A 26405-nucleotide genomic window follows, 5' to 3' on the forward strand; every position below is an offset into this window, starting at 1 on the left:
CGGGAGGGACAATCCTTGGGGACAGCGCTGTCCCCACAGCCCCATCTCAGCTTCCTGGCTCCAGGGCCACCCTCGGGTGGAGGTTTCCCCCCAGCCCTGAGCTCTCAGGGCCTCCAGGGCAGCACAGTCCAGCCCTGGGAGCTGGCAGGGGGTTGCTTATTGCCTATGGCCCCTCGGGTTGCTCTTCCCAGGGGTGTTGCATATTAAGACATTATTGCATAAATATATATATATATATATATATATATATATATAATCTATATATATATTGCCCTGGGAGCATGCACGGGCAGGCAGAAGGCTCTGCTGTGCTTCTGGAGAGGTGCAACCTGGGCAGGGGGGACAGTCCCCTGCTCCCCACACTGGGGACCCCCAGTGACTCGGGTAAAACCACCCTGGGTCGTGCCCCCACACCCCTGCACTGGCAGCAACAGGGAGATGGGACCTTGCATAGCTGGTGGTGGCCCCGGCTCAGCTCTGGGGGACCAGGCAGGACCTGTCCTGAGGGCTGGGGATGGGGTTCAAACCAAACCCCGGGGGATGGGGCCAGCCCAGAGCATCCCCACCACAGCTGGGGAGCACCCAGGACCCCAGAGCTGGGGGGGTGTCATCCTACAGGAAGCCAGGAGCACCCCAGGAACATCTCAGGAGAAACCCAGGAACATCCCCAGGAATATCCCAGGAATATTCTAGGAGCATCCCAGGAGCACCACAGGAACATACCAGGAGCATCCCAGGAATGTCCCAGGAGCATCCCCAGGAACATCCCAGGAGCGTCCCCAAGAATATTCCAGGGGCATCCCCAGGATCACCCCAGGAACGCCCCAGGAACGTCCCAGGAGCATCCCCAGGAGCCTGGGCTGGCCATGCCCCAGTGCCACCCTGCCGCAGCCGTGTCCCCGCAGAGGAAGACTCGGTTCAAGTAACGCCCTGAGTGACAGCGAGGGGACAGCGAGGGGACAGCGAGGGGACAGCGCCCCGGCTCCCCCATCGCCCCGGGTCCATCCCGCCGCCTCCTGCTCAGTCCATGTTGGCGCTGGCCGACCTGGAGCTGCTGAGGGTCTGTGCAGACACGGAGATGTCCTCGTGCTCCGCGGGGCTGTGATAGTCCGAGGTGACGTCGGGCTCGCCGGGCGGCGCCCGCACCGCGGCCAGGCTGAAGGAGTTGCTGGAGCCCTTGCGCAGGCACTGCGAGTAGAGGCCGAGCAGCAGGTCCAGCTTGTGCTCGATGGATTGCACCTGGCAGGAACGAGGATTGAGGCGGTTTAGGGCTAGGATGCCCCCCTGGTTTGTTTGGAATTGTTACCTTGGTTTTTTTAAGGTTTTCTAAGCCTTCTGATGTTGACGTTCTTGTAGTGAACTTTCTCACACACTTTCTGTAAATAACTCATTGTTTTGCATTTCTTTCTGGAGGAGGAGAAAGTTGATGGACTGTTGGTTTGACCAGTGTCATCGGAGAGGTGGCTCTGTCACCCTCCAATCCCCTGTCACTCTTGGAAAACTATAAATGTTGGAGTCAGAAAATAAACTTCTCTTTATCTTTACCTTGAGAACAGCAGTGTGAGCTTGTGTTCTTTCGTGTCCTTTAGTGACAGGAATGGATTGGAGGATGGCAAATAGGAAGTATCATTCGGGTTTGATGTGTGGAGGAGTGACCAGTGGGTTGGCTGGTGTAAAGTTTGCTGGGTCACCCAAGAGGCTGGGGGAGAATAGGGCCAGGGAGACGAGTAGGGAAAGTACCAGTACGAACCCTAGAATGTCTTTAATGGTGTAGTCTGGGTGGAAGGGGATTTTGTCACAGTCTGAGGGGGTTATTTGAGCCTGTTTCGTGGAGGAAGGTGAGATGGACGACTGTGAGGCCTACGATGACGAATGGGAGGAGGAAATGAAGGGCAAAGAATCGAGTTAGTGTAGGGTTGTCGACAGAGAACCCACCTCAGGCTCATTCGACTAGTGTTTGCCCAGTGTAGGGGATGGCTGAGAACAGGGGTGTGATTACAGCAGCCCCTCAGTGACCCCCGGCTCAGCCAGGCCCAGCCCCGCGGGAGGGGTGGCGGGGGGCTTGGCTGTCCCTCCCAAGGGACGGTGACACTGCTGGGTGTCCCCTCCTGACCTGCCGCTCCACCTTGACCACGCGCCCCATCATGCTGAGCTCGTCCACCAGCTCCGCCTCCAGCGCCGGCTTCTCCCCCTTCTCCCGAACCTTCCTGTCCGCTGGGAGCGCCCGATCCCTGCCCACGATCTGGTCCACGCTGGCAGGGAGGGAAGGAAGAGGCCACCCATCACTGCCGAGACCCCACCAGGGAATGGCCCAGGGTCGGGAATGCCCCAGGGTGGGGAAGGAAGGGGCAGAGCCCATCCATCACTCCTGAGAACCCACCAGGGAATGGCCCAGGGTGGGGAAGGAAGGGGCAAAGCCCATCCATCGCTCCTGAGGGCTCAGGACTCCACTAGGGAATGACCCTGGGAATGCCCCAGGGTGGGGAAGGAAGGGGCAGAGCCCACCCATCACTCCCGAGGGCTGGAGACCCCACCAGGGAATGCCCCAGGGTCACCTGCAGGGCACCTCACCGTGTCTGCAGGCTCTTGATCCTGCCCAGCATGTCCAGGTGTCCGGCCGAGTACTGCTCGATGACGTCCTTGACGTCATAGGGACGCAAGGTCTCCTTGAACTTCCTCTTGGCCACCAGGAACTTCAGGATCCTGCAGGGACAGCCGGGATGGAGGCACGGACAGGGTGCCCAGGGTGGGGGGCTCTGTGCACGCTGGGGGACACGGGAGGGGACAGTCTCACCTGACAGCCCGGATCAGGGTTTTCACGGCCGGCATGATGTCCTCGAAGGTCAGCTCGCATGGGGAGCTCCTCTCCTCACCGCTGTCCTCCGGTGGGCAGTCGGCTGTGGGTGACAAGAGGGGGCAGATGGCAGAGCCCCAGGGCTGTCCCCAACCCTGCAGCCCCCCCAGTGTCCCCCAGGGCCTCACTGTTGAAGATTGCAATGCAAGATGTGTTCTATTACCATCTGCATGGCAGATTACCTTGGTCAAGTGGGCAGTTTGCCTTATCTCTCTCTCTGAGTGACCACAATCACTCCTCTCTGGTAGGGGACACCTGCTGATAACAGCTCTGGAATGTCCCTGCATGGCTGATAAGAACTGCAGCATCCCATTGGGAGATGGGAGCCCAGAGGGAGGAGCCAAGCATTCCTACCCGGATAGAATCTGGAGATTCTGGAACACCAGCACGGCTTCTGCACTGGATTGCCCAGAGGAACAGCAGCTGCCTCTTGCCCTGGATCTGCAGAGGCAGAGACTGCACCTTTCTCCAGGATCCCTGCTCCAGCAGAACCAGCCCTGGCACTGCAGGAGGGCTGAGCCACAATTCCAATGGTTCTGCTGCCAACACCACACAGGGTGTCAGGTTGTGTTCTGACTCTGGCAGTGTTGTTCTAGTGTACTGCATTGTTTATCCTTTTATTTTTTTCTTTTCCCTGAACTGTTATTTCCTGCTCCCATATTTTTTTTTTTGCCTGAGAGCCCCGTTAATTTAAAATTTATAGCAATTCAGAGGGGTGGGGAGGGTTCACATTCTCCATTTCGGGGGAGGCTCCTGCCTTCCTTAGCAGCCTCCTGGCTTTCCCAGCCAAGACACTCACCCTCAGTGGGTGTCCGCGGTTTGAGCCTCAGCGATGCTCGGAACCGGGTGCGGTCGTTGAAGCTCCAGCTTTTCTGCACCTTGCTGGGGCTGGAGGCTTCGGGGATGTCCTCGGTGCTGGGGGAGCGGTGCAGGGGCGGGCCCAGGTGCTGCTGCTGGCGGCCGCGGCCGCCCTGGCGCTGCGAGCTGCTCAGCCGGATCCGCTCCTTGATGGCCATCTTGTTGCTGCGCGGGGACAGCGGCGTCAGGGCCGTGGGGACAAGACAGGCACGAGGTGGCCCCTGTTTGAGGTGGGGGTGGCCGTGCTGAGCTCACAGAGAGCCCCCAGCGGGTGATGGGCACCAGGAGCCAGGTGGTTCCTGCTGGGCAGCTCTGGGGTTGTTCCTTTAAATCCCTTTTTTTTTTTGGTCCCAAGAGCAGAGAAAGGAGGTGACAGACAGGGAGAGAGGGGACAGATGGGTGTGGCAGCAGGGGACACGCGGCAGAGCCACCGCCGAGCTGAGCAGAGCTCTGCTCCTGCTCCATCCCTCCAAACCCAGCCAAGCTGCTTCATCCTCCTCCTCCTCCTCCTCCAGGCTCTGCTCCTGCCCTACCGCGAGTTCTGCTCCCAAACCCAGCTGCAATTTTGGGTTTTGGGGGGGAAACACCAGGCATTGTTTATGCAGGACCTACTCAAAACCCCCAGATTTTGTATGGTGAGAGACCCCAAATGCAGCTCAAGGGGACGCACGGGGAAGGACCCTAAAGCTGGGGAGGGCACGGAGTGAATTCCACACCCTCTGCAGGACAGGATCCATAAAACCCGGGTGTTTGGGGAGGTTCCTGGATTTCCTCAGGCAGGGCAAGGCAGGGATAGAGGCAGGGTCCTGGCAGGGATACAGGGAGGGATTCAGGCAGGGTCCTGGCAGGGAAATAGGCAGGGATGGAGACAGAGATACAGGCAGGGATTCAGGCAAGGTCCTGGCAGGGAAATAAGCAGGGATGGAGACAGGGATTCAGGCAGGGATTCAGGCAGGGATTCAGGCAAGGTCCTGGCAGGGGTAGAGGCAGGGATACAGGCAGGGGTAGAGGCAGGGATACAGGCAGGGTCCTGGCAGGGCACGGGGCTCCCAGCACATCCCTGTGCTGGCAGGGGGGGCTGCCACACATTCCACACATTCCTAGGCTGGGAAGGGCTGTGTCCCGGGAATCAGGCCGCAGCACACAGCTGGGATTTATGGGATTTATGGGATTTATCCAAGTGCTGGAGGTGATTGCCACCACCCCGTTCCCATCCACATTACAACGGGGAAACTGAGGCAGTAAGGGACAGCGGGACAGCTCAGCCCAGGCCATGCACAGCCTCCCTGCCCTCAGAGGGACCCCCAGTCCAGCCTCCACCCCCTGTCACGGTCCCAGCCCCGTCCATGCCGCAGGCACGCAGGCAGGCGGTGCATCCATGCATCCCGAGGCTCTCAGCAGGACACGGTACCTCCTTCTCCACGTGCCCCACGTCTGCAAGAGCCTCCTCTTACCACTAAAGATGGGGCTGGAGGGGCAGGGCCAGGAGAAGACACAGGAGAAAAGAGAATCAGCCCCGGTGGGCAGGAGCGGAGCGTCCCGGGGCCACCGCCCGCTGTCCCCGCGGTGCCACCGCTGCGAGGGCAGGATGCTCGTGTAGGTCCTGCATAAACACCTGGGCGCCGTCTCGGCTCGGCCAGAAGGATCTGGGGACAGTCCCCGAGCAGAGGGACCGCGGTGGGGGCTGCCCGCGGCCGGGGGCGAGCGTTACCTGAGGCGTAAACACCTGTGGGGCTGCGCGTCCTCCTCATTCCAGCTTGGGGAAGGGCGGAGGGATGGAGAGAGGAGGAGGAGGAGGAGGAGGAGGAGGAGGAGGAGGGTGAGCGGGAGAGGGGAGGAGAGAGAGAAGATGAGATGTTATGAGAGGTGATGCTCGCGGGGGGAGATGAGGGGGTTTCGGTCCTTCCCCTGCCGGTTCCTGGTTGGTCACAGAGCCCAGGGAGGAGCCCCCCGAAGCCCCGAACTCACCTGGGGGAGCAGGTGCCGCTCATCCCCACAGCTGCACGCTCAGCCCTGCTGATGGGGCATCACGGGGGAAACTGAGGCACGAGGCCTCTCCCCACCTAACCCTGGCGCTGTCCTGGGGGGAGGCCAGCGTTGGTGGCACCCTGGGATCTCCTCTTGAGGGCAGAGGGGACAAGGGACACGGTGCAGAGCAGCCGCCGGCAGCAGCAGGGCAGCCCCAAGCCCTCCCTTCTCTCCTTAAGGGCTCAGGGAGCCCTTCCCAGCCCCAGGCTCTGGGATTTGCTCCTTCCCACGCTCTGGGATTGGCTCCATCCTGCCAGGATGGCACCGCTGCCCCTGCCAAGGGGTTTCCTGCCACTCTCAGTTGCCCTGTGCCACGTCCTGGGGTCACGGCCACATGGAGAGGGCAGCGAGGTGACCTCACAAAGGTAAAACAGCCCAGAGGGTCCCCTGGGATCAAATCTGCCCCTTCTGGAGCTGGAATGGAGCTGGGTGTCAGAACTCAGTGCATCCCTCCAGGTGTCCAGAGTTGCCAAGGACCCTGTTGGCTCAGAGACCCTGGCACACAGCCCAGAGCACCTGGGGATTTGATTTTGACCCCTGGAGCAAGTTGCCAGCTTTATATGAGGACCTGAAAGTCACACAGGTTTGAATGGTGTAATAATAAAATGATCACAGGGTGAAAATGTAGATTTTAGGATTTTTGGTATGGGGGTTATGGGGACAAGATGGAGGAACTTGGGCGTGTCCAGCCTTTCTCCTTCTTCTTCTTGTTCTCCATTTTCTGCAGTGCTGTTGGCACTTTGGGATTGGTTTAGAGTAGAAGTGCACTGTCTAACACAGGTGATAGGTATTGGGAATTAAGTGTAAATATGTTATATGTGGTTTGTAGTATAAAAGGACAACACCACCCCGGGGGCGGTCACAGTGCCTGTGGCTGCCCTGCTGAGCAGACCTCGGCTGGGCAGAAAGAAAATTTTATAGATAAGAATTAATAAACAACCTCAAGAGCGAAAAGTGAAGAGTCCAGACCCTTCCTTCTCGAAGCAGAGACATCCTGCACATCTCAGGGCAGCAATTAACAACCAAAACCCGAGGGCTGGGAGCAGCAGCAGCAGCAGCAGGGGTGCCCAGCACCAGGGGGGAGCAGGGGACACTTTGGGGTGGTGGCACTCGGGTCTGGCCTGGCAGTGGCAGTGACAGTGACATCTCAGGAGGGCACAGAGGAGACAGAGCAGAGAGGAGGGAGAACACGGGGGCTGCCCCCTCCTACCTTTCCCCTGAACACACGGCCAGGCTGAAGCTTTTCTGGGCAGGGGTGGAGCAGTGATAGGGTGGTGGGGCTCTGTCAGGCCATTTTTTCACCTCTGAGTTCCTAAATCCTCCGTTGCGGACCCGGTGCAAGTGGTCAAACATAAGGACCAGCTCTCTGAGGTCGGGGTGAAATAAAAACGGGGAGAAATTAAAGTTTCCAAAGCAAACAAAACCAGCAAAGCGAGGCTGAGCAGCGCTGGGTCCTCCTGAGCGCAAACCAAAGCAAAACCAGAGGAAAACAGAACAACAAAACAAAAAAATCAGCATTTTTGTTCAAAAGATGGTTTCTTAACTGGGGGTTATGGGGCTGGGGAAGAGTCCTGGGACAGGATTGCACTGAAGGAAGGGCTGGACGTGCTGAGAGGGATGGATCAGGAAAGGACAAATCTGGGACGGGGTGGGGACATGGGGACCTGTCACCATCAGATCCTGGGCTCCAGGCAGAAGGGGAAAGCTCCGACCCAGCAGGGGTGGAATCTGGCTCTGTGTGAATTCCGCTGCAGGGAACACAGCTCCTGGCACAGCAGGAAGGGCAGCAGAGCCCCCAGAGATCCCCAGGATCCGGGGTGATGCTCAGGAAGCTGGGACTCAGGGCTGTGGATGCTGAAAGCTCTGCCTTTGGAAAAACTGAGAGTGGGACAGAGGGATGAATTTGTCACAGGGCCAGAGCAGGGCGGGCAGGAGGGCAGGGATTGCTCACAGGGATGTGAGAAACCCTCAGGATCTGGAAGAGAAGTCTGGAAAACCTTTGGGAAGCCTTTGATCCACCCACAGTGCCAAAATCCCAGGGATCACGGGAGGGGCACGGTGCAGGCACGGGACATGGGGCTCCCACTGGATCCCCCCGTGTCCAGAACTGGAACCAGCTCCTGTCCTGCTGCAGCTCCACCACCACAACCGTGGGGTCCCCGAGGCACCACCCCATTCCCTGTGCTGCTGGAGGAAGGCTGTGGATGGAGTGAGAGGGGATGGGACGGGCGCTGTGAGGATGACGAGGATGAAGGAGGCTCCTTCAGCAGACTCCCGTCTTGGGAAGGTGTGGGCGCTGCTCGACCCCACCGAGCTCCTGGGGGTTCCACAAGGTCCCTCCTGGTTTCCCAGGCCGTTCATCCCCACGGGGAGCCCCGGGAGCCGCCCAGCCCTCTGCCCCGCTCCTGCCTACCTGAAGGCGGGCAGGAGGCTGTCGTAGTAACACCAGGTGGCCGTCAGGTAGCCCCGGCTGGCATCCGTGGAGTACAGGCGCCAGGCAGCCTGCAGGGAGCGAGATTCCCGGGAATCCGGGTTAATTGGGACGGGAGAACCCTCCCGGCCCCCTCCATCCATCCTGGCCCCCGCAGGCGGCAGCAAACAACCCGCAGGATGCCAGCGCTGTGCCACAGACGTGGTTTCTGAAAAATCCCTTTCCTTAGGATTGTTCCTCCTGAGAAGCGGAGAGGCCTCAGGAACAAAATGCAAACATTGATTATCTGCTGCTGTGGAATGCAACAGCTGCATCTGGGATTGGGCTCATGTGGTTGTTTCTAATTAATGGCCAATCACAGCCCAGCTGGCTCGGACTCTCTGTCTGAGCCACAAGGCTTTGTTATTCATTCCTTCTTTTTCTACTCTTAGCCAGCCTTCTGATGAAATCCTTTCTTCTATTCTTTTAGTATAGTTTTGATATAATATATATCATAAAATAATAAACCCCTAAATAAAATAAATATTAAATTAATTTAATATTTTGATTTGATTTTGATTAATAATTAATTAATATTTTGATGAAATCCTTTCTTCTATTCTTTTAGTATAGTTTTGATATAATATATAGCATAAAATAATAAATCCCTAAATAAAATAAATATTAAAAAGAAATAAACAATAAAATAATAAATTAATAATAAAATAATAAATAAATAACAAAATAATTTAAAAATAAATAAATTTTATAATAAAATATAAAATAAAATAATAAAATAATAAAAGCCTTCTGAAACATGGAGTCAGATCTTCGTCTCTTCCCTCATCCTCGGACCCCTGTGAGCACGGTCACAGTGCTGGATGTGGGGCCGGGGGTTTGGATGGGCAGAGCAGAGGAGGGGACAGCAGAGCATTCCTGGGAAGGGGTGGGGTGGGACAGGCCAGCCCTGCCTCACCTGGATCAGGTTGGCTGCTGGAGTCCTCCTCTTCTCAAAGTGCTTCTGCCGATGCTGCTCCTGCACTTTAAGGGCAAAACCAGAGCCCAGGATCCCCTGGGGACAGGAGGGGACAGGGCAGTGGGTGCCAGCACAGCCTGGGCCCCACACAGAGGCAGCTCTGCCCCTTTCCCCCCCTGTTTTGAGCTCTCCCAGCCCTACTCACGGCGGGCAGGGCGAAGAAGGAGATGCCGAGCAGGGCGAATCCGGCCGCCAGCATCCGGCCCAGCCACGTCTGCGGCGCTTTGTCCCCGTAGCCGATGGTGGTCAGGGTCACCTGCCCGGGGGCACAGCAGCCGGGGGCCTGCAGGGCGCTCCCCCAGCACGGCCCCGTCCCCTCATGTCCCCGGGGAGCCGCGGGGGCTGAGCTTACCGTGCCCCACCACAGGGAATCGGCGTAGGTGGCGAACTGCACGTTGGCGTCCTTCTCGGCCAGGTAGACGAGGAAGGAGGCGAAGATGAGCACCAGGAAGCCGATGTACCAGGCGGTGATGAGCTCCTGCAGGGCATGGTGAGGCTCAGGGGGGTGTCCCTGGGTGGTTTTTTGTTGTATTGTGCTAAATAGTTACTTATTTTTTTGTTTTGCACTGGGCGATTGGAGATTTGCGCTGTGTGGTCTTTGTATTGCACTGAATTTTATGTTATGTTTATAAGTTTATGTTATATCACAGGTGTGTCAGTCACCTCTCCTTTCCCCTCCTGGCACTGTCTGTCACTCCTGGCATTCCAGAGGGCATTGAGTGATTGGCAGATCCAAAGGATGCCCTCTGCCCCTGAGGCACATTGGGCCATCCAGGTGTCCTTTGTCCCTTTGTCCCTCCCCTCCTGTCCCTGCTTGGTGCCTCCCTGCCCCTTCCCTGCCCCTCTCCCCGGGGTTAAAGGAGCAGCAGCCACGGGCTCAGGGAGTTCTGTTGGAGCTGGTGCTGCATTCAGAGGCCTGAGGGCCAGAATAAAGCTCTGGATCCAAACCCTCCATCAGAACCGACTCCTTTCCTTCACCATCCCCTTAAAGCTTCTCTGCCAGAGGGAAACCCCAGGAGCAGCCCCTGTTATGGGGGGAAGCTCCATCCCAGCACCACCAGAGCTCCTGCAGGCCTGGACTTGTCTGCAGTGCCAGCTGCAGCACCCAGCCAGGCAAAAATGTCTGTGGGGTGAAACACCACACACCCAGCCAGCCAAAAGTGTCTGTGGGGTGAAACACCACACACCCAGCCAGCCAAAAGTGTCTGTGGGGTGAAACACCACACACCCAGCCAGCCAAAAGTGTCTCTGGGGTGAAACACCACAGTGCTGCTGTTTGGTTCAGACACAGGGGCCAGACAAGCCAAGGAACCTCCCGTGGGCAATATTGGTAACAACAATATCTTACAATTTTTCTCACCTTGCTGTGGGCGTAGACGACGGAGCCCAGCAGCTTCCAGGTGCCGCCACGGCGGTCCATGCGCACCATGCGCAGGATCTGCAGGAAGCGCATGCTGCGCAGCGCCGACGTGGCAAAGATGTTTCCCTGCGTGCCCGCGGCGATGACGGCCACCGAGGCGATGAAGACGATGAAATCTGAGGGGGCAAAGAGGCTCAGGGGGGGTACGTGAGTTATCCAGAATTCCACCCGTAAAAATCAAAGTCGTCGTGTTGTGGTAACGTGTTGTATTGTTAATTTATTATTGTGAGGTTGTCATGTGGTACGAACGTGTTGTATTGTTAATTTATTATTGTGAGATTGTCATGTTGTACTAATGTGTTTTATTAATGTATTATTGTATTAGCTGGTAAAGGGTTTGAACATAAGTCCTGTGAAGAGCAGTGGAGGGAGCTGGGGTTGTTTAGCCTGGAAAAAAGGAGGTTCAAGGGTGATCTTAGCACTCCACCGCTGCCTGGAAGGAGATGTGAGGACACAGGAGTCTGTTTCTTCTCCCAGGCAACCAGTGAAGGATCAAGGGGAAATGCTGTGAGAAGTTCAGAGGAAAGAATGAGAAACAATTCTCATCTTAACCTGCTGCAGCTGGTGTTGTGCACATGAGGAATGTGTTATGGAGATTTGTTTACCAAAGGGTGATTTCTTAATTGGCCAATGGTGACGGTGTTTGGATTCAAGAACCAATTAGATCAAAACTGTATTGGACTGTCTGTAAGGGTGATGGGTTTCTCAATTAGTACCTTAAAGTGATTGATCAGCCTTCTGAGAATCATGGAGTCAATGCTAATTATTACACATGGTTTTTCTCTTTGTCCCTGATCCCTTCAGCACGCTTTGGAATAAACCTTCACTGAAATCCATCCTACAAAACCCCTTCCTGTCCTTCCTCTGCTGAGCTATCCACGTCGTGTGCGTGTGCATGGACTTGAAATGGCTGCTCTGGTGGCCTGACCCTGAGCAGCTTCTGGGGGAAACACCTCAAAGAAAGTTGCAGCATTTCTACCACCCTGCCACGCTGCAGCAGAGAGAGCTGGTCGCACTGGCAGACCGTGTGGTGATAAGCTAGAAAGTTGCAAACTTCTCTGGATTTCTCCAAAACTGAAGCTGCTGGCAACTAGGACCCTGGAAGTCCTTAGAGCCCCAAAAGTCACCTTCAAGTAGATACCCAGACCCTGAGGAAATCACTTTATCCCATGGAAAATGGCCTCTGTTTGCGGCCACTCGCCCTGGCAGATAGGGCGGTGCCAAGCTAGAAATTTGCAAACTTTTCTGGATTTCTCCAAAACTAAAGCTGCCAGCAACTAGGAACCTCTAAGTCCTTAGAGCCCCAAAGGCCACCTTTAAACTGATACCCAAACCCTGGGGAAATGACTTCTTTATCCCATGGAAAATGGCCTCTGCCTGTGGCCACTCGCCCTGGCCGACAGGACAGTGCTTAGCTCGAAATTGGCAAACTTTGCTGGATTTCTCCAAAACTAAAGCTGCCAGCAACCAGCACCCTGCAAGTCCTTAGAGCCCCAGAGGCCACCTTTAACCTGACCCCCGAACCCAATGGAAATGAGTTCTTTCCCCGTGCCAGCCCGTACCTATCACGCAGAAGGGTTTCCTGGCGAAGCGGAAGCGCCCGCGCCAGCCGCGGTAGCGGCAGCAGCAGCCGGCGGCCCACACGCGGATGATGTACTCCATGCCGAACACCACGATCATCACAAACTCCTGCCAGGGGAAAAAAAAAAAACGGGGGTAGGGAGAGTGGAGGGCTCCGATTTGATGGGGGAAAAGCGAACGGGGCTGAGCGCGGCGTGGGGCGGGCGCGGCAAGGCCGGCGGAGCTGCCCCAGGGGATGAGGGACGGAGCTGTCAGGGCTGTGAGGGAATCGCTGCTCTCCTCCTCACCCCGAGCTGGGTCCTTTTCCTCCTCTGTCAGCATTGTCCTCCTACCTCTCGCACAAACAAGCCCCCGTTCTGCTTACTCGCAGGAAAGTCACAAGGACCTTCCCAATTTAGTCTCCATCACTCGGGAGAAGTCCCTGCGTCAGCTCTTTCTGACAGTTTGGGGGAAAGTTGCCTTTTTTAGCCCCTCGTGCCCTGCCTGTTCCAGCGGTTTTTGCACGGGGAGACAATGGTGGGGTGGAGAGACAATGGTGGGATGGGCTCTGGTGACACCCACGGCCAGGCCACCCCCGAGGTGCCATCAGCTACTCGTGATGAGGTCACAGGGGCTCTGTCCGTGATCTTCCCCGATTCTTTTAGGATATAAAGTGGGGAAAAGAAACCTGAGCAGCAGCCCCGCTCGTGCATCACTCACCAGGATGAAGAGGCACTCGTTGGCCAGTTTCTGGTGCTCCTGGATGGTGGAGAAGACCGACAGCACCAGGCAGCTGAAGACGAGGAGGAATCTGGAAGGACAAAGTGTCAGTGGGGGCACAGGGACAGCCAGGAGACCCCAGCCCACAGTGCTACCCCCCTCTCACAGCCTGAACCCCCAGTCAAGACCTCCCCAGGCCGTGGCAGAGCCGCTGGGGACACGTTTTGCCTCTAGATGGTGGCATGGAGCCTTTGGGGAGCCCAGGAGCTGCCGTGGGGCTCGGTGCCAGCTTTGCTGCAGCCCTGCAGCTTCTTAATTAAAGGCAGGGAGGGACACGGGGGGCCCGGCACTATGGAGGGCCCAGGAGCTGCAGGAAGGGCACCAGAGCTGCTCAGGACTGTCCCCAGCATCACTGCCACTGTGGGCACCTGCCAGCAACGCCTGGGAAGTGTCAAAAAAAAGGGGAAAAGTCCCCAGGAACAGCTCTGAGGCTGCTCCTCCCCAAGCGCTCAGGCACGAGGGGCTTTGGCCCATTTAAAGTAAGGAGGGGAATTAACAAAAAAAAAAAAAAAAAAAAAAGAAAAGAAAAAAAAGAAAAGGAAAAAAAGAAAGTCGACTCTGAAGCTGAAGCAAATGAAACCTCCAAAAATACATTTTTTTCCCCTGATCCAGCGATTCTAAAAAAGGAAAGTGGAGGGCTTGTGCCACCGGCCCACGTGACACAAAGGGCCACTCGCTGCTCTGTCACCACTGCCCTGGGTGGCACTGGGGACCATGGGCACACCAGGGACCATGGGCACACCAGGGACCATGGGCACACCGCCCTGGCTGGCACTGGCACAGCCTGGCTGAGCCCTGGTGGCCCTGGCACCTTGGTGGCACCCATCTCAGCCCCATGGCTGTCTTCTCATGGTGACAATGCCCAGGGGCCACCAGGGGTGGATGAAATGTCCCCAAGACAATAATGAAGACCCAATGGGGAAGGAGAAATCTCCTCAATTAATCTGGGGGTTGCTGGGGGCTCATCCCCCCCCTCAGGAGGACATTCCCATCTCTTTGTGTTGTTGATGTGGGATTTTTGGGCAGAATCAGCTGCCTGGGCCATCAGAGGGGTGAATCCTGTCCCAGCTGTCCCAGTGGCACTGGGAAGGCCCCAGGGGACACAACAGAGAGGGGCTGATGCTCTGCCCCTCAGTGGGACCATCCAGGACCTCTCCCCACTGACCCCACAGCCCTGTGTGGGGCTGGGGGCTCTCAAACCCAGCCCTGCCATGAGGGGCATGAGGGTGGCACAGCCTAACGGGGACCTTCTCTGGGTCCTTTTCCCCAAAATGCTGCTGGAGGTGGGACCCACAGCAAAAAAATCCTCAGGAATGGGAGAAGGGCTGGATGCAGAGCAGGGAGGAGGGAGATCTGGAGCCAGGAAGGGGCCAGGGGTGTCACAGCCATGTCACCACCCTGTCCTCCCTGCGCTGCTGCTCTCCCGGGCACTCCCCAGCCGCAAGGCAGAAGGTTGGAGCCAGCTCCTTCTCCCTCTGAATTATTAATTGGGTTTTTTTTTTCCTCCAGCACAGCAGTTCTGGAGTGAAACCCCACAGGGAACAGCAGCAGCCCCGTGGCACGGGCAGGAGGTGCCAGGCTTTGAGCTGAGGAGCAAAACACGGCCCAGGGCAGAGCTCAGAGCTTGGAGCATCATCAGCAATAAAAGATTACCCAGGCAGGATTTAGCAGGCAATTACACGGGCAGCGAAGCACAAAGCAGAGGAGAAGGCAGAAATCTCCCAGCCTGCAAAGATTTGTGCCCCTTCTGCAAAGATTTGTGCCCCTTGCCTCACGCAGAGAGCCTGGGCACATGTGGGGACTCTGCTGTGGGTGGCCCTGGCCCTGGAGCACCACCGTGATGGGGTGGGGAAACCTCCCCGGAGTCATCCCGTAGGATTTGGGGAAGGACACAGGCAGGAGAGGCCCCACGGGGCTGGCTGGGAAAGGAACTTTCTGGGAACACATCACCTGCTAGGAATTAACTCGCAAAGCCTGGGCAAACGCCCCGTCCCGGCTGCCGGCAGCGCTTAAGCGGCTTAGGGAAGGGTCAGATGCATGAAGGCAGAGAGGGGAGCCAGGAACCAGCGTCCCCCGTCCCTCCCGGGCAGGAATTCCGCTCTACCAAGCACCCAGGGGGGATTTTTACACCCTCAGCCCTGCACCGACACTGGCAGGGCTGTCCCTGTCCCTAACCCTAACCCTGTCCCACTTTGCCCTCGCCCCGGGGTTGGCATGGGGGTGACACCGGCCCTGCAGGGCTGTCCTGGTCCCCACTTTCCCAAATCCCTGGGGGTGACACTGGCCCTGGCAGGGCTGTCCTGGTCCCCCAGTTTCCCAAACCCCCCATGGGACAGGCAGTGCCAGGCTCCCATCCCAGTCCACTGCTCTTCCCACCCTCCAAGAGGAGCTGGAGAACCCAGGAATGCTGGCAGGGGAATGGGGAGGGGGCAGAGAGAGGGACAGGAACTGCAGGGCTGAGGCTGAGCTGGTTCTTCACTTCTCCCAAATAAAATTCCCATCTCCAGCCCCCTCCCCGCAGGGTTCAGCACGGACACGGGGACAGGACCCAGCAGGAGCAGAGCCCGGCCCCAGCAGCAGCGAAACCTCCCCGAAACAATAATGAAAACCCGGCAGGGAAGGCAAAATCTCCTCAATTAATCTTCATTAGGGTGGGCTTTGCCATCTGCTACCGCCCGAGCTGGCCTGGGAACAGGTGAGCCCGGAAAGCTGCTGAGCTCAGGGGAAGCAGGGCCAAGTCTGCATGGGCAGGCGGGCACCACTTGGCTCCCAGTGCCCCCCAAACACCGCTGGGCAAAGGGGCTGCACCCCAAAACAGCCTGGGATGAGCCAAAGGAGTGGGATCCTTGGAGCTGGTGGGGTGGGATGGGGCAGCACAGCCCCCCCGGGATTCATCCCCAAAGCCCCGGGGTTGGCACGGGGGTGACACCAACCCTGGCAGGGCTGTCCTGGTCCTTGCTTTGCCCTCGCCCTGGGGTTGGCATGAGGGTGATACCAGCCCTGGCAGAGCTGTCCTGGTCCTGCTTTTTCTTTGCCCCACGACTGGCATGGGGGTGGCACCAGCCCCATCAGGGCTGTCCCAGCCCCACTTTTCCCACTTTGCCCTCAACCCGGGGTTGGCATGGGGGTGACACTGACCCTGGCAGGGCTGTCCTGGTCCCTGCTCTGCCCAAACCCCCCAGGATTGGCACGGGGGTGGCACCAGCCCTGGCAGGGCTGTCCTGGTCCCTGCTTTCCCAAATCCCTGGGGCTGGCATAGGGGTGGCACCGGCCCTGGCAGGGCTTCCCTTGTCCTTGCTTTGCCCTCACCCCGGGGTTGGCACGGGGGTGGCACCAGCCCTGTCCCGGTCCCGCTTTGCCCTCGGGGATGCCCCGGGCAGGGGCACAGGCAGCGATAACTCAGCGCAAGGCAAGCACCATCCAAACAGCTCCGCCGCGGGACGAGCGAGCAAACCGGCTCCGGGAAGGCACGGATCCCTTCCCCGGCAGCATCACAGCACCTAAACCGTCCCCTCCAGCTGTGCCACCGCTGGGAATTCGGCATTTGGCCCAAAACCGCCCGAGCGCAGCTCCAGCGGGGATGGGGATGGCGTTTCACCCTCCCGGCTCCCCAGGCCGCGAGGTTCAGCTCGGTCTGCAGCTGTATAAACAGCACATCGCATAAATCCCCGTCCCTCGGCCCCGCAGCCCTCCAGGAGAGGTGGAGCAGGGGGATATAAATAACCGGGCTGTGGCGGCCCTGTTTGCGCCCGTAACCATGGCACGGAGCGTCCCACGCCGCCCAGAAGAGAAGCAGAAAAGCTCCGGGAGTGTTTCCCCACGGGCAGAGGCGCAGCAAAGCCCGGCACACGCTCAGAGCCCGGCCCTGAGGCGTTATCAGAGCTGTTATCAGGAGAGTGATGCTCTCAGAGCCCCGGGGAAGAGGCAGCACGGGATGGCCCCCGAGATGTTATCAGAGCTGTTATCAGGAGGGTGCTGCTCCCTGAGCCCCAGGGAAGAGGCAGCACGGGATGTTATCAGAGCTGTTATCAGGAGGGTGATGCTCTCAGGGCCCCTCAGCCCCAGGGAAGAGGCAGCACGGGATGGCCCCCGAGATGTTATCAGAGCTGTTATCAGGAGGGTGCTGCTCTCAAAGCCCCTCAGCCCCACCACAGAAGCAGCACGGGATGTCCCCAAGCTGTTATCAGGAGGCTGCTGCTCTCAAAGCCCCACAGCCCCAGTGGAGAGGCAGCACGGGATGTCCCCCCAGATGTTATCAGAGCTGTTATCAGGAGGCTGCTGCTCTCAGAGCCCCCCCTCAGCTCGGATGTCCCCCGAGATGTTATCAGAGCTGTTATCAGGAGGGTGCTGCTCTCAGGGCCCCCCCTCAGCTCGGATGTCCCCAGCAGCCTGGGGAAGGCAGGCAGCAAAGCCAGGATGCGAAGCCTTTCCCCCACCCCATGGCAGCAGCCAGAGGCTGACGCCCCACAGAGCACCCAAGCCCTAAAATCTCGGTGTTTTGGGAGGAGAATCTCGCTGGGGGCACCCCCGTGGGCGGCAGGCGGCACCGGCCGTGGAGCCCGGTCACAAGGCTCCTGCGGCCGTGCCAAGGCGCTCACACGGAGCAGCCGGGATAGTTTTGCTCTTGGATCATCTGGCAAGGAACGGGCTGGAGCGGGGGGGGGAAGGAGCCAGAGTGTTTTCTGAGGCGCCCCAGCAGAGAGAGAGATCGGGGCTGTCACCCTCTGCCAGCACCTGGGGGGACATTTGGGGCACGGGGGTGCGAGTGACCCCAAAGAGTGGAGGGGAGGTTTGGGATCAAACTGAGGGGGACAAAGAAGCAAAAATTCTCCAGCATCACCCCTGCACCCCACTGGGGTGCCAAACTGGCACCCCCTGCACTGGTCTGGGGGATCCAGAGGGAGAGGGAAGAGGGGAAAAAGGAAAAAACCCAGAAGGAAAAATCAATGCACCGTTTCATGTTGCGCCGAAGTCGCTTAATTTTATGCCCCGGTGACACCACATGGGGCTGGGGAAAATGCTGTGCCGGCTTCTCCTGCCGCTGGCGCTGCCCCTGGAGCAGCTCCCGTTTCAGCCCCGGGCAAGGTGGCCCTGGGGGCACAGCCCCAGCTCGAAGGGAACAGCCCGAGTCCCTCTGGTGTGGCCGTGCCACCACCCAGCTGGGGGACACACCGGCGACGGCGAGGTAAAAACCTTCAACGAGCTAAATTCAAAAGGGGAGGGTTCAGAATTGAATTCAAGAGTTTAAGAGAGGCTGAAGAGTTAAATTGAAGAGTTTAAGAGAGGCTGAAGAGTTAAATTCAAGAGTTTAAGCGAGGCTGAAGAGTTAAACTCAAGAGGTTTTTCCAAGCAGGCGTGGAGAGTCAGCACTGAGCGGGGCTGGAAGGATTTTCCTGCAATCCATGCCGGCCTCCAGGCCTAGGAATTGCCCAGAGGGTGTTGGCAAGGGCTGGGCACTGGCCATGGTGGCACTGATGGGGGTTTTCTGGCTCTCCAAGCGGTGCTGGAGGGATGTGACACGGTCGGGGAGTGGCGGGGGTGACAGCCCTGTCCTGCCCTCCACACCTGGCTGGAACAGGAGCTCAGGGATGCTCCAGGAGGGACAGACTGCCACCACCCAGCTCCCTGGCCACAGGGGGACACGTCCCACTGCCACTGCCCCAAACCAGCCGGGATTTCCCTCTGGAGGCCAACCCTGAGCAGGGACAGCCCGTGCCTGGCACCCCTCACCCCGTGCCAGGCTTGCCCTGCGACTCTGCCACCACAATGCCACCAAATACCCGGCAGGAACAAGGCTCCTGTCCATCCCTTCAGGGGAATTCCTCTCCCAGAAGGGAAATAAACCCCAAGAACCAGGGAAATTCCTCTCCCAGATGGGAAATAAACCCCAAGAGCAGCACAGAGAGCTGGGCCTGGCACAGGGGACGCTGCTCCAGGCAGGGGATTGCGGCTGCTCCTGGTGCTTGCCGCTGGCTCAGGCTTCCCTAATTTGCTCCAGGTGAAACTGTTCTGCACGGAAATGCTCCTCCAGGACCGGCAAAAGTGCTGAGCCCAGCTGCTGGTGCCGTTTCATAACCATGGGCACCAGCAGACCCCGGGAGCCGCCGGGAATTTGGGAGCCTGGCGGGTGGGCAGGGACAAACCACAACGGGAATAGCTGGAATTGGACACCTGGGAAAACGCATGGAGCAGCTCCAAGGTGCAAAAAAACCCCTGGCAGGGCAGCCCCTGCCCACGGGCACGCAGCCGTGCCCGTGCCAAGCCCGCAGCAGCTTTGCCGGCAGCAGGGAAGAGCCTTCCCGCCCACTAACGAGGAGGAGATTGCAGAAAGGAAGTTCTTATTTTGCCTCCTGGCTCTAAAGCCTCTGGCTTAATGCTCTGGGCTCCCTCCCGGATTTGCTCCGTAAGCTCCAGGGCTGGGAGTTCTCATTCCAAGCGGGCGAGGCTCGGCTCGGTGAGGCCGGGCAGCGCCTCCCTGCATGGGCTGGAGGGGCTGGGGGACACCTCGGAACTCGGATTTCCACCTGCACGGGCTCCCATGTCCTCACCACCCCCCTCCCGGAGCATGGGGGGCTTTGGGGACGTACATCAGAGCCCAAAAGCGGCTCCAATCCCTCCCAGCCCCCAGGGCCAGGAGCTGCTGCAGAAATGATTCAGTCACCAAAGCACGGAGCCCAGAGCAGGTGCTGGGATAAGATTTGGGATCAATTCGCCGAGACAGAAAGAGGCTGAAGTCGGTCAATAAGCGCGATGGGCTCGGCCCCGCTCCGGGGAGGGAAGCGCGTCACTTCTCAGCGGGTATTTCCATTTTTGCAGCTTTCAGCCCTGTCTCGGAGCCAGCCCGCTCGGGGGAGGCAGCGCTGGGGACCCGTTTGTGCCACCAGCGCTGCCCCGACCTCGGGCCGGGGGCTCCGTCCCCTGCCGTGCCTCGGGGTGGGGAAAAGGGGAGGGGGTAACACCTTCCTCCACTTTTGTTAAAACCCAGGGACTGCGGCACACAAATCACCCCCGACAACTTCAGAGCCGCTGCAACAGCTTCGCAGCTCCCATCTGCTGCGAGAGAGAGAGAGAAAAAAAAACCCAACAAAAAAAACTTGGAAGAAGCCAGAAATGAGCAACATTACGGGAGAGGCTTCACAGAACAGATGTCTGCACCTTGCACCCACCGCGGCGTCTTCCCACAGCATTCGGGGGGTCCCTGGCAGGACTCTGCCCTGCAGCTGCCTAAAATTAAGCGAGCAAGTGAACAAAAAGCCTCCCCAGCAAAGGCTGGAGACGTTTGGCTGCTGCTGCCGGCGGCTGCACATCTTGTGGAACAAAGCCCAGCACCCGGGAGCTGAGGCCAGGCACGCTGGGGTGGCAGGGGAGGGACTGGGGGGGCTCTGCAAATGGGGCCGCTTGTGCCACGTTGTTGTTTTTGGGGTAAAACAGGCTCGAAGCGGTGGAGGATGCTCAGGGGTGTGTGTCCCAGCTGGGAGGTGAGCAGGGGCACGGCTCTTCCACTTTCCATGGGTGTGTGTGTGTGTGTGTGCCATCCATCCCCACCGCCTGCCCTGGCAGGGGCTTTGGCCGCCTTTCCCTGCTGGAAAAGCTCTTCCCAGGGTGGGATTTTCCACGCAGGGATTCTGGCGGTGGGAGCCCGCTCTGGAGGTGCGGTTTACAAATGGGCCCCGGGCTCGTGTCCCGGCTCCCTGGGGAGCTCCAGGTGCCCTTTCCTCCAGTGACAAATCCCTGCTGCCATCTCGATGTGCTAACTTAGGCAAGACCCATTTTCCTGCCTCTTAACGAGCTCCGGCTCCCGCAGCACCCCAGGAACGACGCAGCCCCGCGGCACCGCTCCAGGTGAGAGGGAAAGAGGCGAAATCTTCCCTCGTGCCTCACAGAAGGTCCGTGCCCACACCTGGAACGCACCAGGCAAAGAGGGGAAAACACGTCCTGCCCCTGCAGCTGTGATGTCCCGGCAGTGTCCCCAGCAGGGTCCCCAGCTCCTGGCTTGGGACAATCCCAAGAATGGAGCCCCCCCTGTCCCTGCAGCCTCCAGGTGTGTTGGGGACCTCCCCAGCTCCCTGTCACAGCCCCCCCCCGAGGCAACAAACCCGAGGGGTGAAGCTGTTCTGAGCCCCGAGCTGAGCCCGCACGCCAGGAGCCGCGGGATGCTCGGATCCAGCGAGGGAAGCTGGAGCAGAGCTTAGGAAAACACCCGGAGCAGGGAAAGGAGCAGGTGCGCTCCCGGGAACATCCCTCCGGCCATGGAGAGGCATTTCCAGTGCTGGGGATCCACGGTGAGCCAGGAATGGGCGCAGCTCTCGGGGTACAGCAGGGACAGGGTCACCCCCGCTGTCGCCATCCCAGCCCAAGGGTGGCACTTCTGCGTTGTCCCAGCAGTGCCACAGGTACAGGACAGCAGAGTGTCCCCGCTCCCACCCACAGCTGTCACCCCCCTGCCTTTGAGGGTCCCCCCACGCCCAGAGACCCCGGCAGAGCGGGACGGTGACACCGGGAATGGACTCGGGGCCACCCCGGAGGTTGAGTCCCATCCCCGGGGACGCGCTCCGCTCCTCGCCCCGGACCCTCCGCCACCGACCCGGGACCGGCTCCGGGGCAGGAACGGCACCGGAGAAACTTCCCGGTGGAGCCCGGGGGGGGTCTCCCGGTACCCCCGGTGCTCCGGGCAGCCCCGGGGCTGCGTGTCCCCGTGCCCCGCTCGCGGTGCCCGGTACTCACATGAAGACGTGGTAGATGAACGCCCAGCCGCGGGGCCGCTCCAGCACGTTGTACAGGCAGTTCTGGAGGCGGCGGCGGCAGCAGCGCGGGGCCCCGGCGGGGCGGGGGGCGGCCCCGGGGCGCGGCCCCGCCAGCAGCAGCCCCCGGCGGCGGGGAGGGGGCGGCGGCGGCGGCGGGGGGGGGCCGGGGGTCCCCTCCGAGCCCTCGGTCCGCACCGCCGTCAGCGCCGCCCGCCGCTCCCCGCCCGCCGCCGCCGCCCCGGCCATGGCCGCCCCGCTCAGGCCGCCGCCCTCCGCATGGCCCCGGCCGCCGCGGGACCCCCGAGCCAGCCCGGGGCCGCTCCCGGGGCCGCCACCTGCCTTTAGCTGCCCGCCGCCGGCTGCGGGCCCTCCCCCGCCGGGCCGGCCCGCCCCGCCGTACCTGGCCCCCGCCCCCGGGGCTCCGCGGGACGGGGCGGGCGGGGAAAGCGCCGTGCGGGGCGGGGGGGGCGCGGCTGTCACCGCCCGGGTGTGTGCGGGGCGCTGCCGGGGATGGGCAGAGTCCTGGGGCACCGCATCCCGACCCGCGTCCCGCAGCTCATCCCAAACTGCGCCCTGCACCGAGCGGCATCCCAAAGCGCGTCCCAGCCTCATCCCGCAGCGCAGCCCAAATCGAATCGCGTCCCAAAGCACGTCACTGCCTCCTAAACTGCAGCCCAAATTGCATCCCAAACTGGATCCCACAGCACACCCCAAACAGAGGGTGGGGAGCACCTCTGGAGGAGATGGGGCATCCCTGGAGGAAATTGAGCACCCCTGGAGGAAATGGGGCATCTCTGGAGAAGATGGAACATCCCCGGAGGAGATGGAGGATCCCTGGAGGAGATGGAGGATCCCTGGAGGAAATGAAGCATCTCTGGAAGAGATGGGGCATCCCCGGAGGAGATGGAGGATCCCCGGAGGAGATGGGGCATCCCTGGAGGAGATGGGGCATCCTTAGAGGAGATGGGGCATCCCTGGAGGAAATGAGGCATCTCTGGAGGAGATGGGACATCCCTAGAGGACATGGGACATCCCATCCCCTCCCATCCTTCACAGACTGAGCCTCGAGCCGGGCTCCAAGTGTTTCCCAAGTTCTGCCCTTTGCTCTTCCACCTCTCCCCAACACGGCGGGGAACTGAGGCAGGGGCTGGGAATTCCCTTTCCAAGCTGGATCCCAGCTGGCTCCGTGTGCTCCCGCACCTTTGGGGGGTCTGAGTGCCCCCACTGCACCCCTCCAGCTCCTCCTGGAGCAGAGATGGAGCTCAGGGCTTTGGGCAGTGAATTATTTAGTGGCAGTCAGAGATCCTGGCGCAGCACGGGGCCCTCGTGAGCACTGCGGGATTTGGGAGGCCTGGGCAATCACACACACAATAAATAGACAATTTTATTGACTTGGAGGAAATGGTGCTGTTAAAGCCACAGTTCCCCCCCAAGGACGCCACAAAAACTCCACACAGGTGGGGTAAGAGCCGTGGAGGCTGAAATGCTGAAATCCAAAGGAATTTCTCTCCTCCATCCATCCCTAACTCCTGCATCCCTCCCAAAAAGTGCATCCCAGAGCATCCCCAGCTGCTCTGGCCCTGCTCCAGCAGGAGCACCCTGACCTTCATCCCGCTGCCTTTGGAGCAGCACATTCCCCTCACTGGAGGTTTAGGTTTCACCTGGGATTGATTAAAACCTCGGGGCTGCGGGGGGAGCAGGGTTGAGGTGACCTGGAAGGGACTTGGTTGGGTATTCCTGGGGCTGGGGGTCACCACACGTGGCGGGGCAGGTGCCATTCTCACCTTGTCACCTGCCCAGAGCCTGGGAATCTCCATGGATCTGGGAGCTGGGAGGTTTTGGGATGGAGCCAGGCAGTCTGAATCAACATGGCACCAACCCATCCGTCAGATGGGTGGAGGTTTTGGGAAGGCATCCCAGGATTTGCTGATTTTACCCCACAGCTGCCCGGTTTTGGGGGTCCCACAGAGGCACTCGTGTCCCCAGCCCTGAGGAGACTTTGAAGAGGATTCCAGAGGCCGGGAATGGCGAGGGGGAGGCCTCTGTGCTTGGAGCCTGCTGCCCTCTCGGGATTGCAGCTCGAGTTCCTGGCACAGACCGGCGGCCAGGATTTGCATCCACAGGATTTCCAGTAAGTTTTGCAGGCTTGGAATGCAGCTGCAGGGCTGCGGGGCTGGGGACAGGGGCTGTGGCACCAGGGACAGCCAGGACCCCTCACCGGGACACAGAGACTGGGGACAAAGCCCCAGTTTGTCTCCCTGGGCGGGGGATACCGGGAGGACACCGTGGAGGGGAGGATTAATCCATTGTGAGCAAGGGAGCCCGACTGGGGTGACTGGGATGGGCAGAGCTGGGGACAGCGGGCGCGGGGGTCGCAGGGGTGGCATTGTCGCGGTGGGGGGAGCGCTGGTGACAGCGGTGACAGCGGCGAGGGGAGCGGGGAGGGCTCAGCACCTGCTCGGCCTCATCCCAGGGCAATCAACCCCTGGCAGCGGCGCTGGGACAAAACAGCGCCTGGGACAGCCCGGGATGGGGAGCCCCGAGCAGGGGATTGGGGGCTGCTCTGCCCCAAAGCCACCCGAGCTGTCCCCGAGCTGGGACAGCTCCAGCGGCACCGCCCGGAGCTCGGGCACGGCCGACGAGGAGCAGGGAGGGGGACGGGGCAGGGCTCGGCTCCGCAGCTCCGGAGGCGAGGAAGGAAGGAAGGATGAGGACGCCGAGCGCTCGCCAGCGCTGGGACCAAACCCCTCCGGTCGTGCCAGGTCCTGCGGAGATGGAGCAGAGCGGAGAAGAGGCAGAGCCGATCCCCGGGGAACGGGACTTTGGTGGCGCTGGCTGCAGGTGGAGACTCCAGGACCTTCACCAGGAGCGCCTTCCCCTGCTCCAGGGTCCCTCGGGGGTCCTGCACCCACAGCGGCAGCAGGACCCCCACGGCAGGGAGATTTCCTTGGAAAAGGGTGGCCGGAGGTGGCAGATTCGGGTGGGGGGACAGCGCCCTGGAGGGGGACAGCAGCCCTGGATGGGGACAGGAGCACTGGAAGGGACAGCAGCTCTGGAGGGGACAGCAGCACTGGAAGGGACAGCAGCTCTGGAGGGGACAGCAGCACTGGAGAGGGACAGCAGCACTGGAAGGGGACAGCAGCCCTGAGGGGGACAGCAGCTCTGGAAGGGACAGCAGCCCTGAAGGGGACAGCAGCTCTGGAGGGGACAGCAGCACTGGAGAGGGACAGCAGCACTGGAAGGGGACAGCAGCCCTGAAGGGGACAGCAGCCCTGGAGAGGGACAGCAGCACTGGAGGGGACAGCAGCCCTGGATGGGGACAGGAGCACTGGAAGGGACAGCAGCACTGGAGGGGACAGCAGCCCTGAGGGGGACAGCAGCACTGGAGGGGACAGCAGCACTGGAAGGGGACAGCAGCCCTGAGGGGGACAGCAGCCCTGGAGGGGACAGCAGCCCTGAGGGGGACAGCAGCTCTGGAAGGGACAGCAGCCCTGAAAGGGGACAGAAGCCCTGAAAGGGGACAGCTGCCACCAGCCAAGCCCGCAGCAAACCGAGCGTGGCAGCGGCCGGTGCTGCGCTCATCACCCCGGTGAGAAACGGGATCTCGAGCCGCTCCTTGGCAGGGGAGCGCTGCCTCCTCCTCCTCCTCTTCCTCCGCCTCCTTCTCCTCCTCCTCCTCAGCTTCATCCCGGGTCCCTGGGGGTGCGACCAGCTCTGCTCCTGTCGCACTTGCCCCGCAGAGAGGTGGCACTCACAGTGTCACACACAGAAGGGCCGGTGTCCCCCCCGCGGGTGCCACCGCTCTCCGCAGGGACGCGCGTTTGCCTCTGTGCCATCCCACGGCGCCCGATTTGTCACCGCGGTGCCCTGGGCAGATCGAAGGAACCTTCCTTGCAGGGAAGGTCTGGCTCCTGTCAATGCCCCGGGTTCCAGTCCCTGTGACAAACGATGCTGGCTGTCCCCAAAGCAGCCATCCCGTCCCAGTGTCCTCTGGGAGGGCAGGCAGAGCTTTGCCTCTGTTATCACCTAAATAAAAAAAGAACTTTCGCCCCGTTAAGGTTTATTTAAATATTAAAACCCACATCTTGTATATGCTAATGAGGTTAATTAAATACGCACTCTGACGTCCATGATTATTGCTCAGCTCTCTGCCCAGACCCGTGAAGGAGGAGAAGATTCCATCCTGAAACTCTTTCTGTGCCTTCAACAAACTCTATTTTTGTGCATCTGATCGGAAAGTTTTTTATTGAACATGACCACATTTCCCCTGCCCAGTTCGACACAATCAGGAATTAAAATAATCATCCCGGCCACCCCCAGCCCCTCTGATCCCTCAGAACTCAACAGGGTTTATTTCCAGCCAAATTTCATTCACTTCATGCAACAGCTGGAAACTCCCTTGGGGGAGCAGCGTCTCCCTCCCATTTTCTGTCCTTTAAACGATTTATTCCCATTCAAATTTAACCAATTTCCAGCAAACCCGGCTGCTGCGGGTAAAGCGCTTTTCCCCAGCAGCCGGGGGCTGATAAAGGCGAGCGGCGCCCGTTCCGCTCTCCAGCTCTGCCTTCCAGGTCTCTCTCCATCCCCACAAGCGGATTCCCAGCTCTCCCAAACCCGAGGGATGCTTTTCCAGAGGGGTTTTGGGGGGCACAGGAGGTCACTCATCTCCTCTGGCTGCGGGGAGGGCGGTGGGGCAGCCCCCGATGGGTGGGATC

At 59.8% G+C, this 26405-nt stretch overlaps 1 protein-coding gene across 1 annotated transcript; it reads right to left on the minus strand.

Annotated features, from left to right (window-relative positions):
• Nucleotides 1-1000: 1000 nt before the first annotated feature.
• On the minus strand, nucleotides 1001-21936 carry KCNQ4 (potassium voltage-gated channel subfamily Q member 4). Its single transcript, XM_066564826.1, has 15 exons — nucleotides 21671-21936; nucleotides 12887-12977; nucleotides 12169-12295; nucleotides 10547-10722; nucleotides 9539-9664; nucleotides 9332-9469; nucleotides 9127-9222; nucleotides 8154-8242; nucleotides 6951-7106; nucleotides 5424-5468; nucleotides 3654-3877; nucleotides 2795-2897; nucleotides 2572-2703; nucleotides 2114-2252; nucleotides 1001-1239 (listed from the first exon to the last, which is right to left on the minus strand). Exons 1-15 carry the CDS (start codon nucleotides 21934-21936, stop codon nucleotides 1021-1023), a joined length of 2127 nt encoding a protein of 708 aa, XP_066420923.1. The 3' UTR covers nucleotides 1001-1020.
• Between the last annotated feature and the right edge of the window lie 4469 nt (nucleotides 21937-26405).

This window comes from Molothrus aeneus, chromosome 23, assembly GCF_037042795.1.
Source record: "Molothrus aeneus isolate 106 chromosome 23, BPBGC_Maene_1.0, whole genome shotgun sequence".
Taxonomy (NCBI): Eukaryota; Metazoa; Chordata; class Aves; order Passeriformes; family Icteridae; genus Molothrus; species Molothrus aeneus.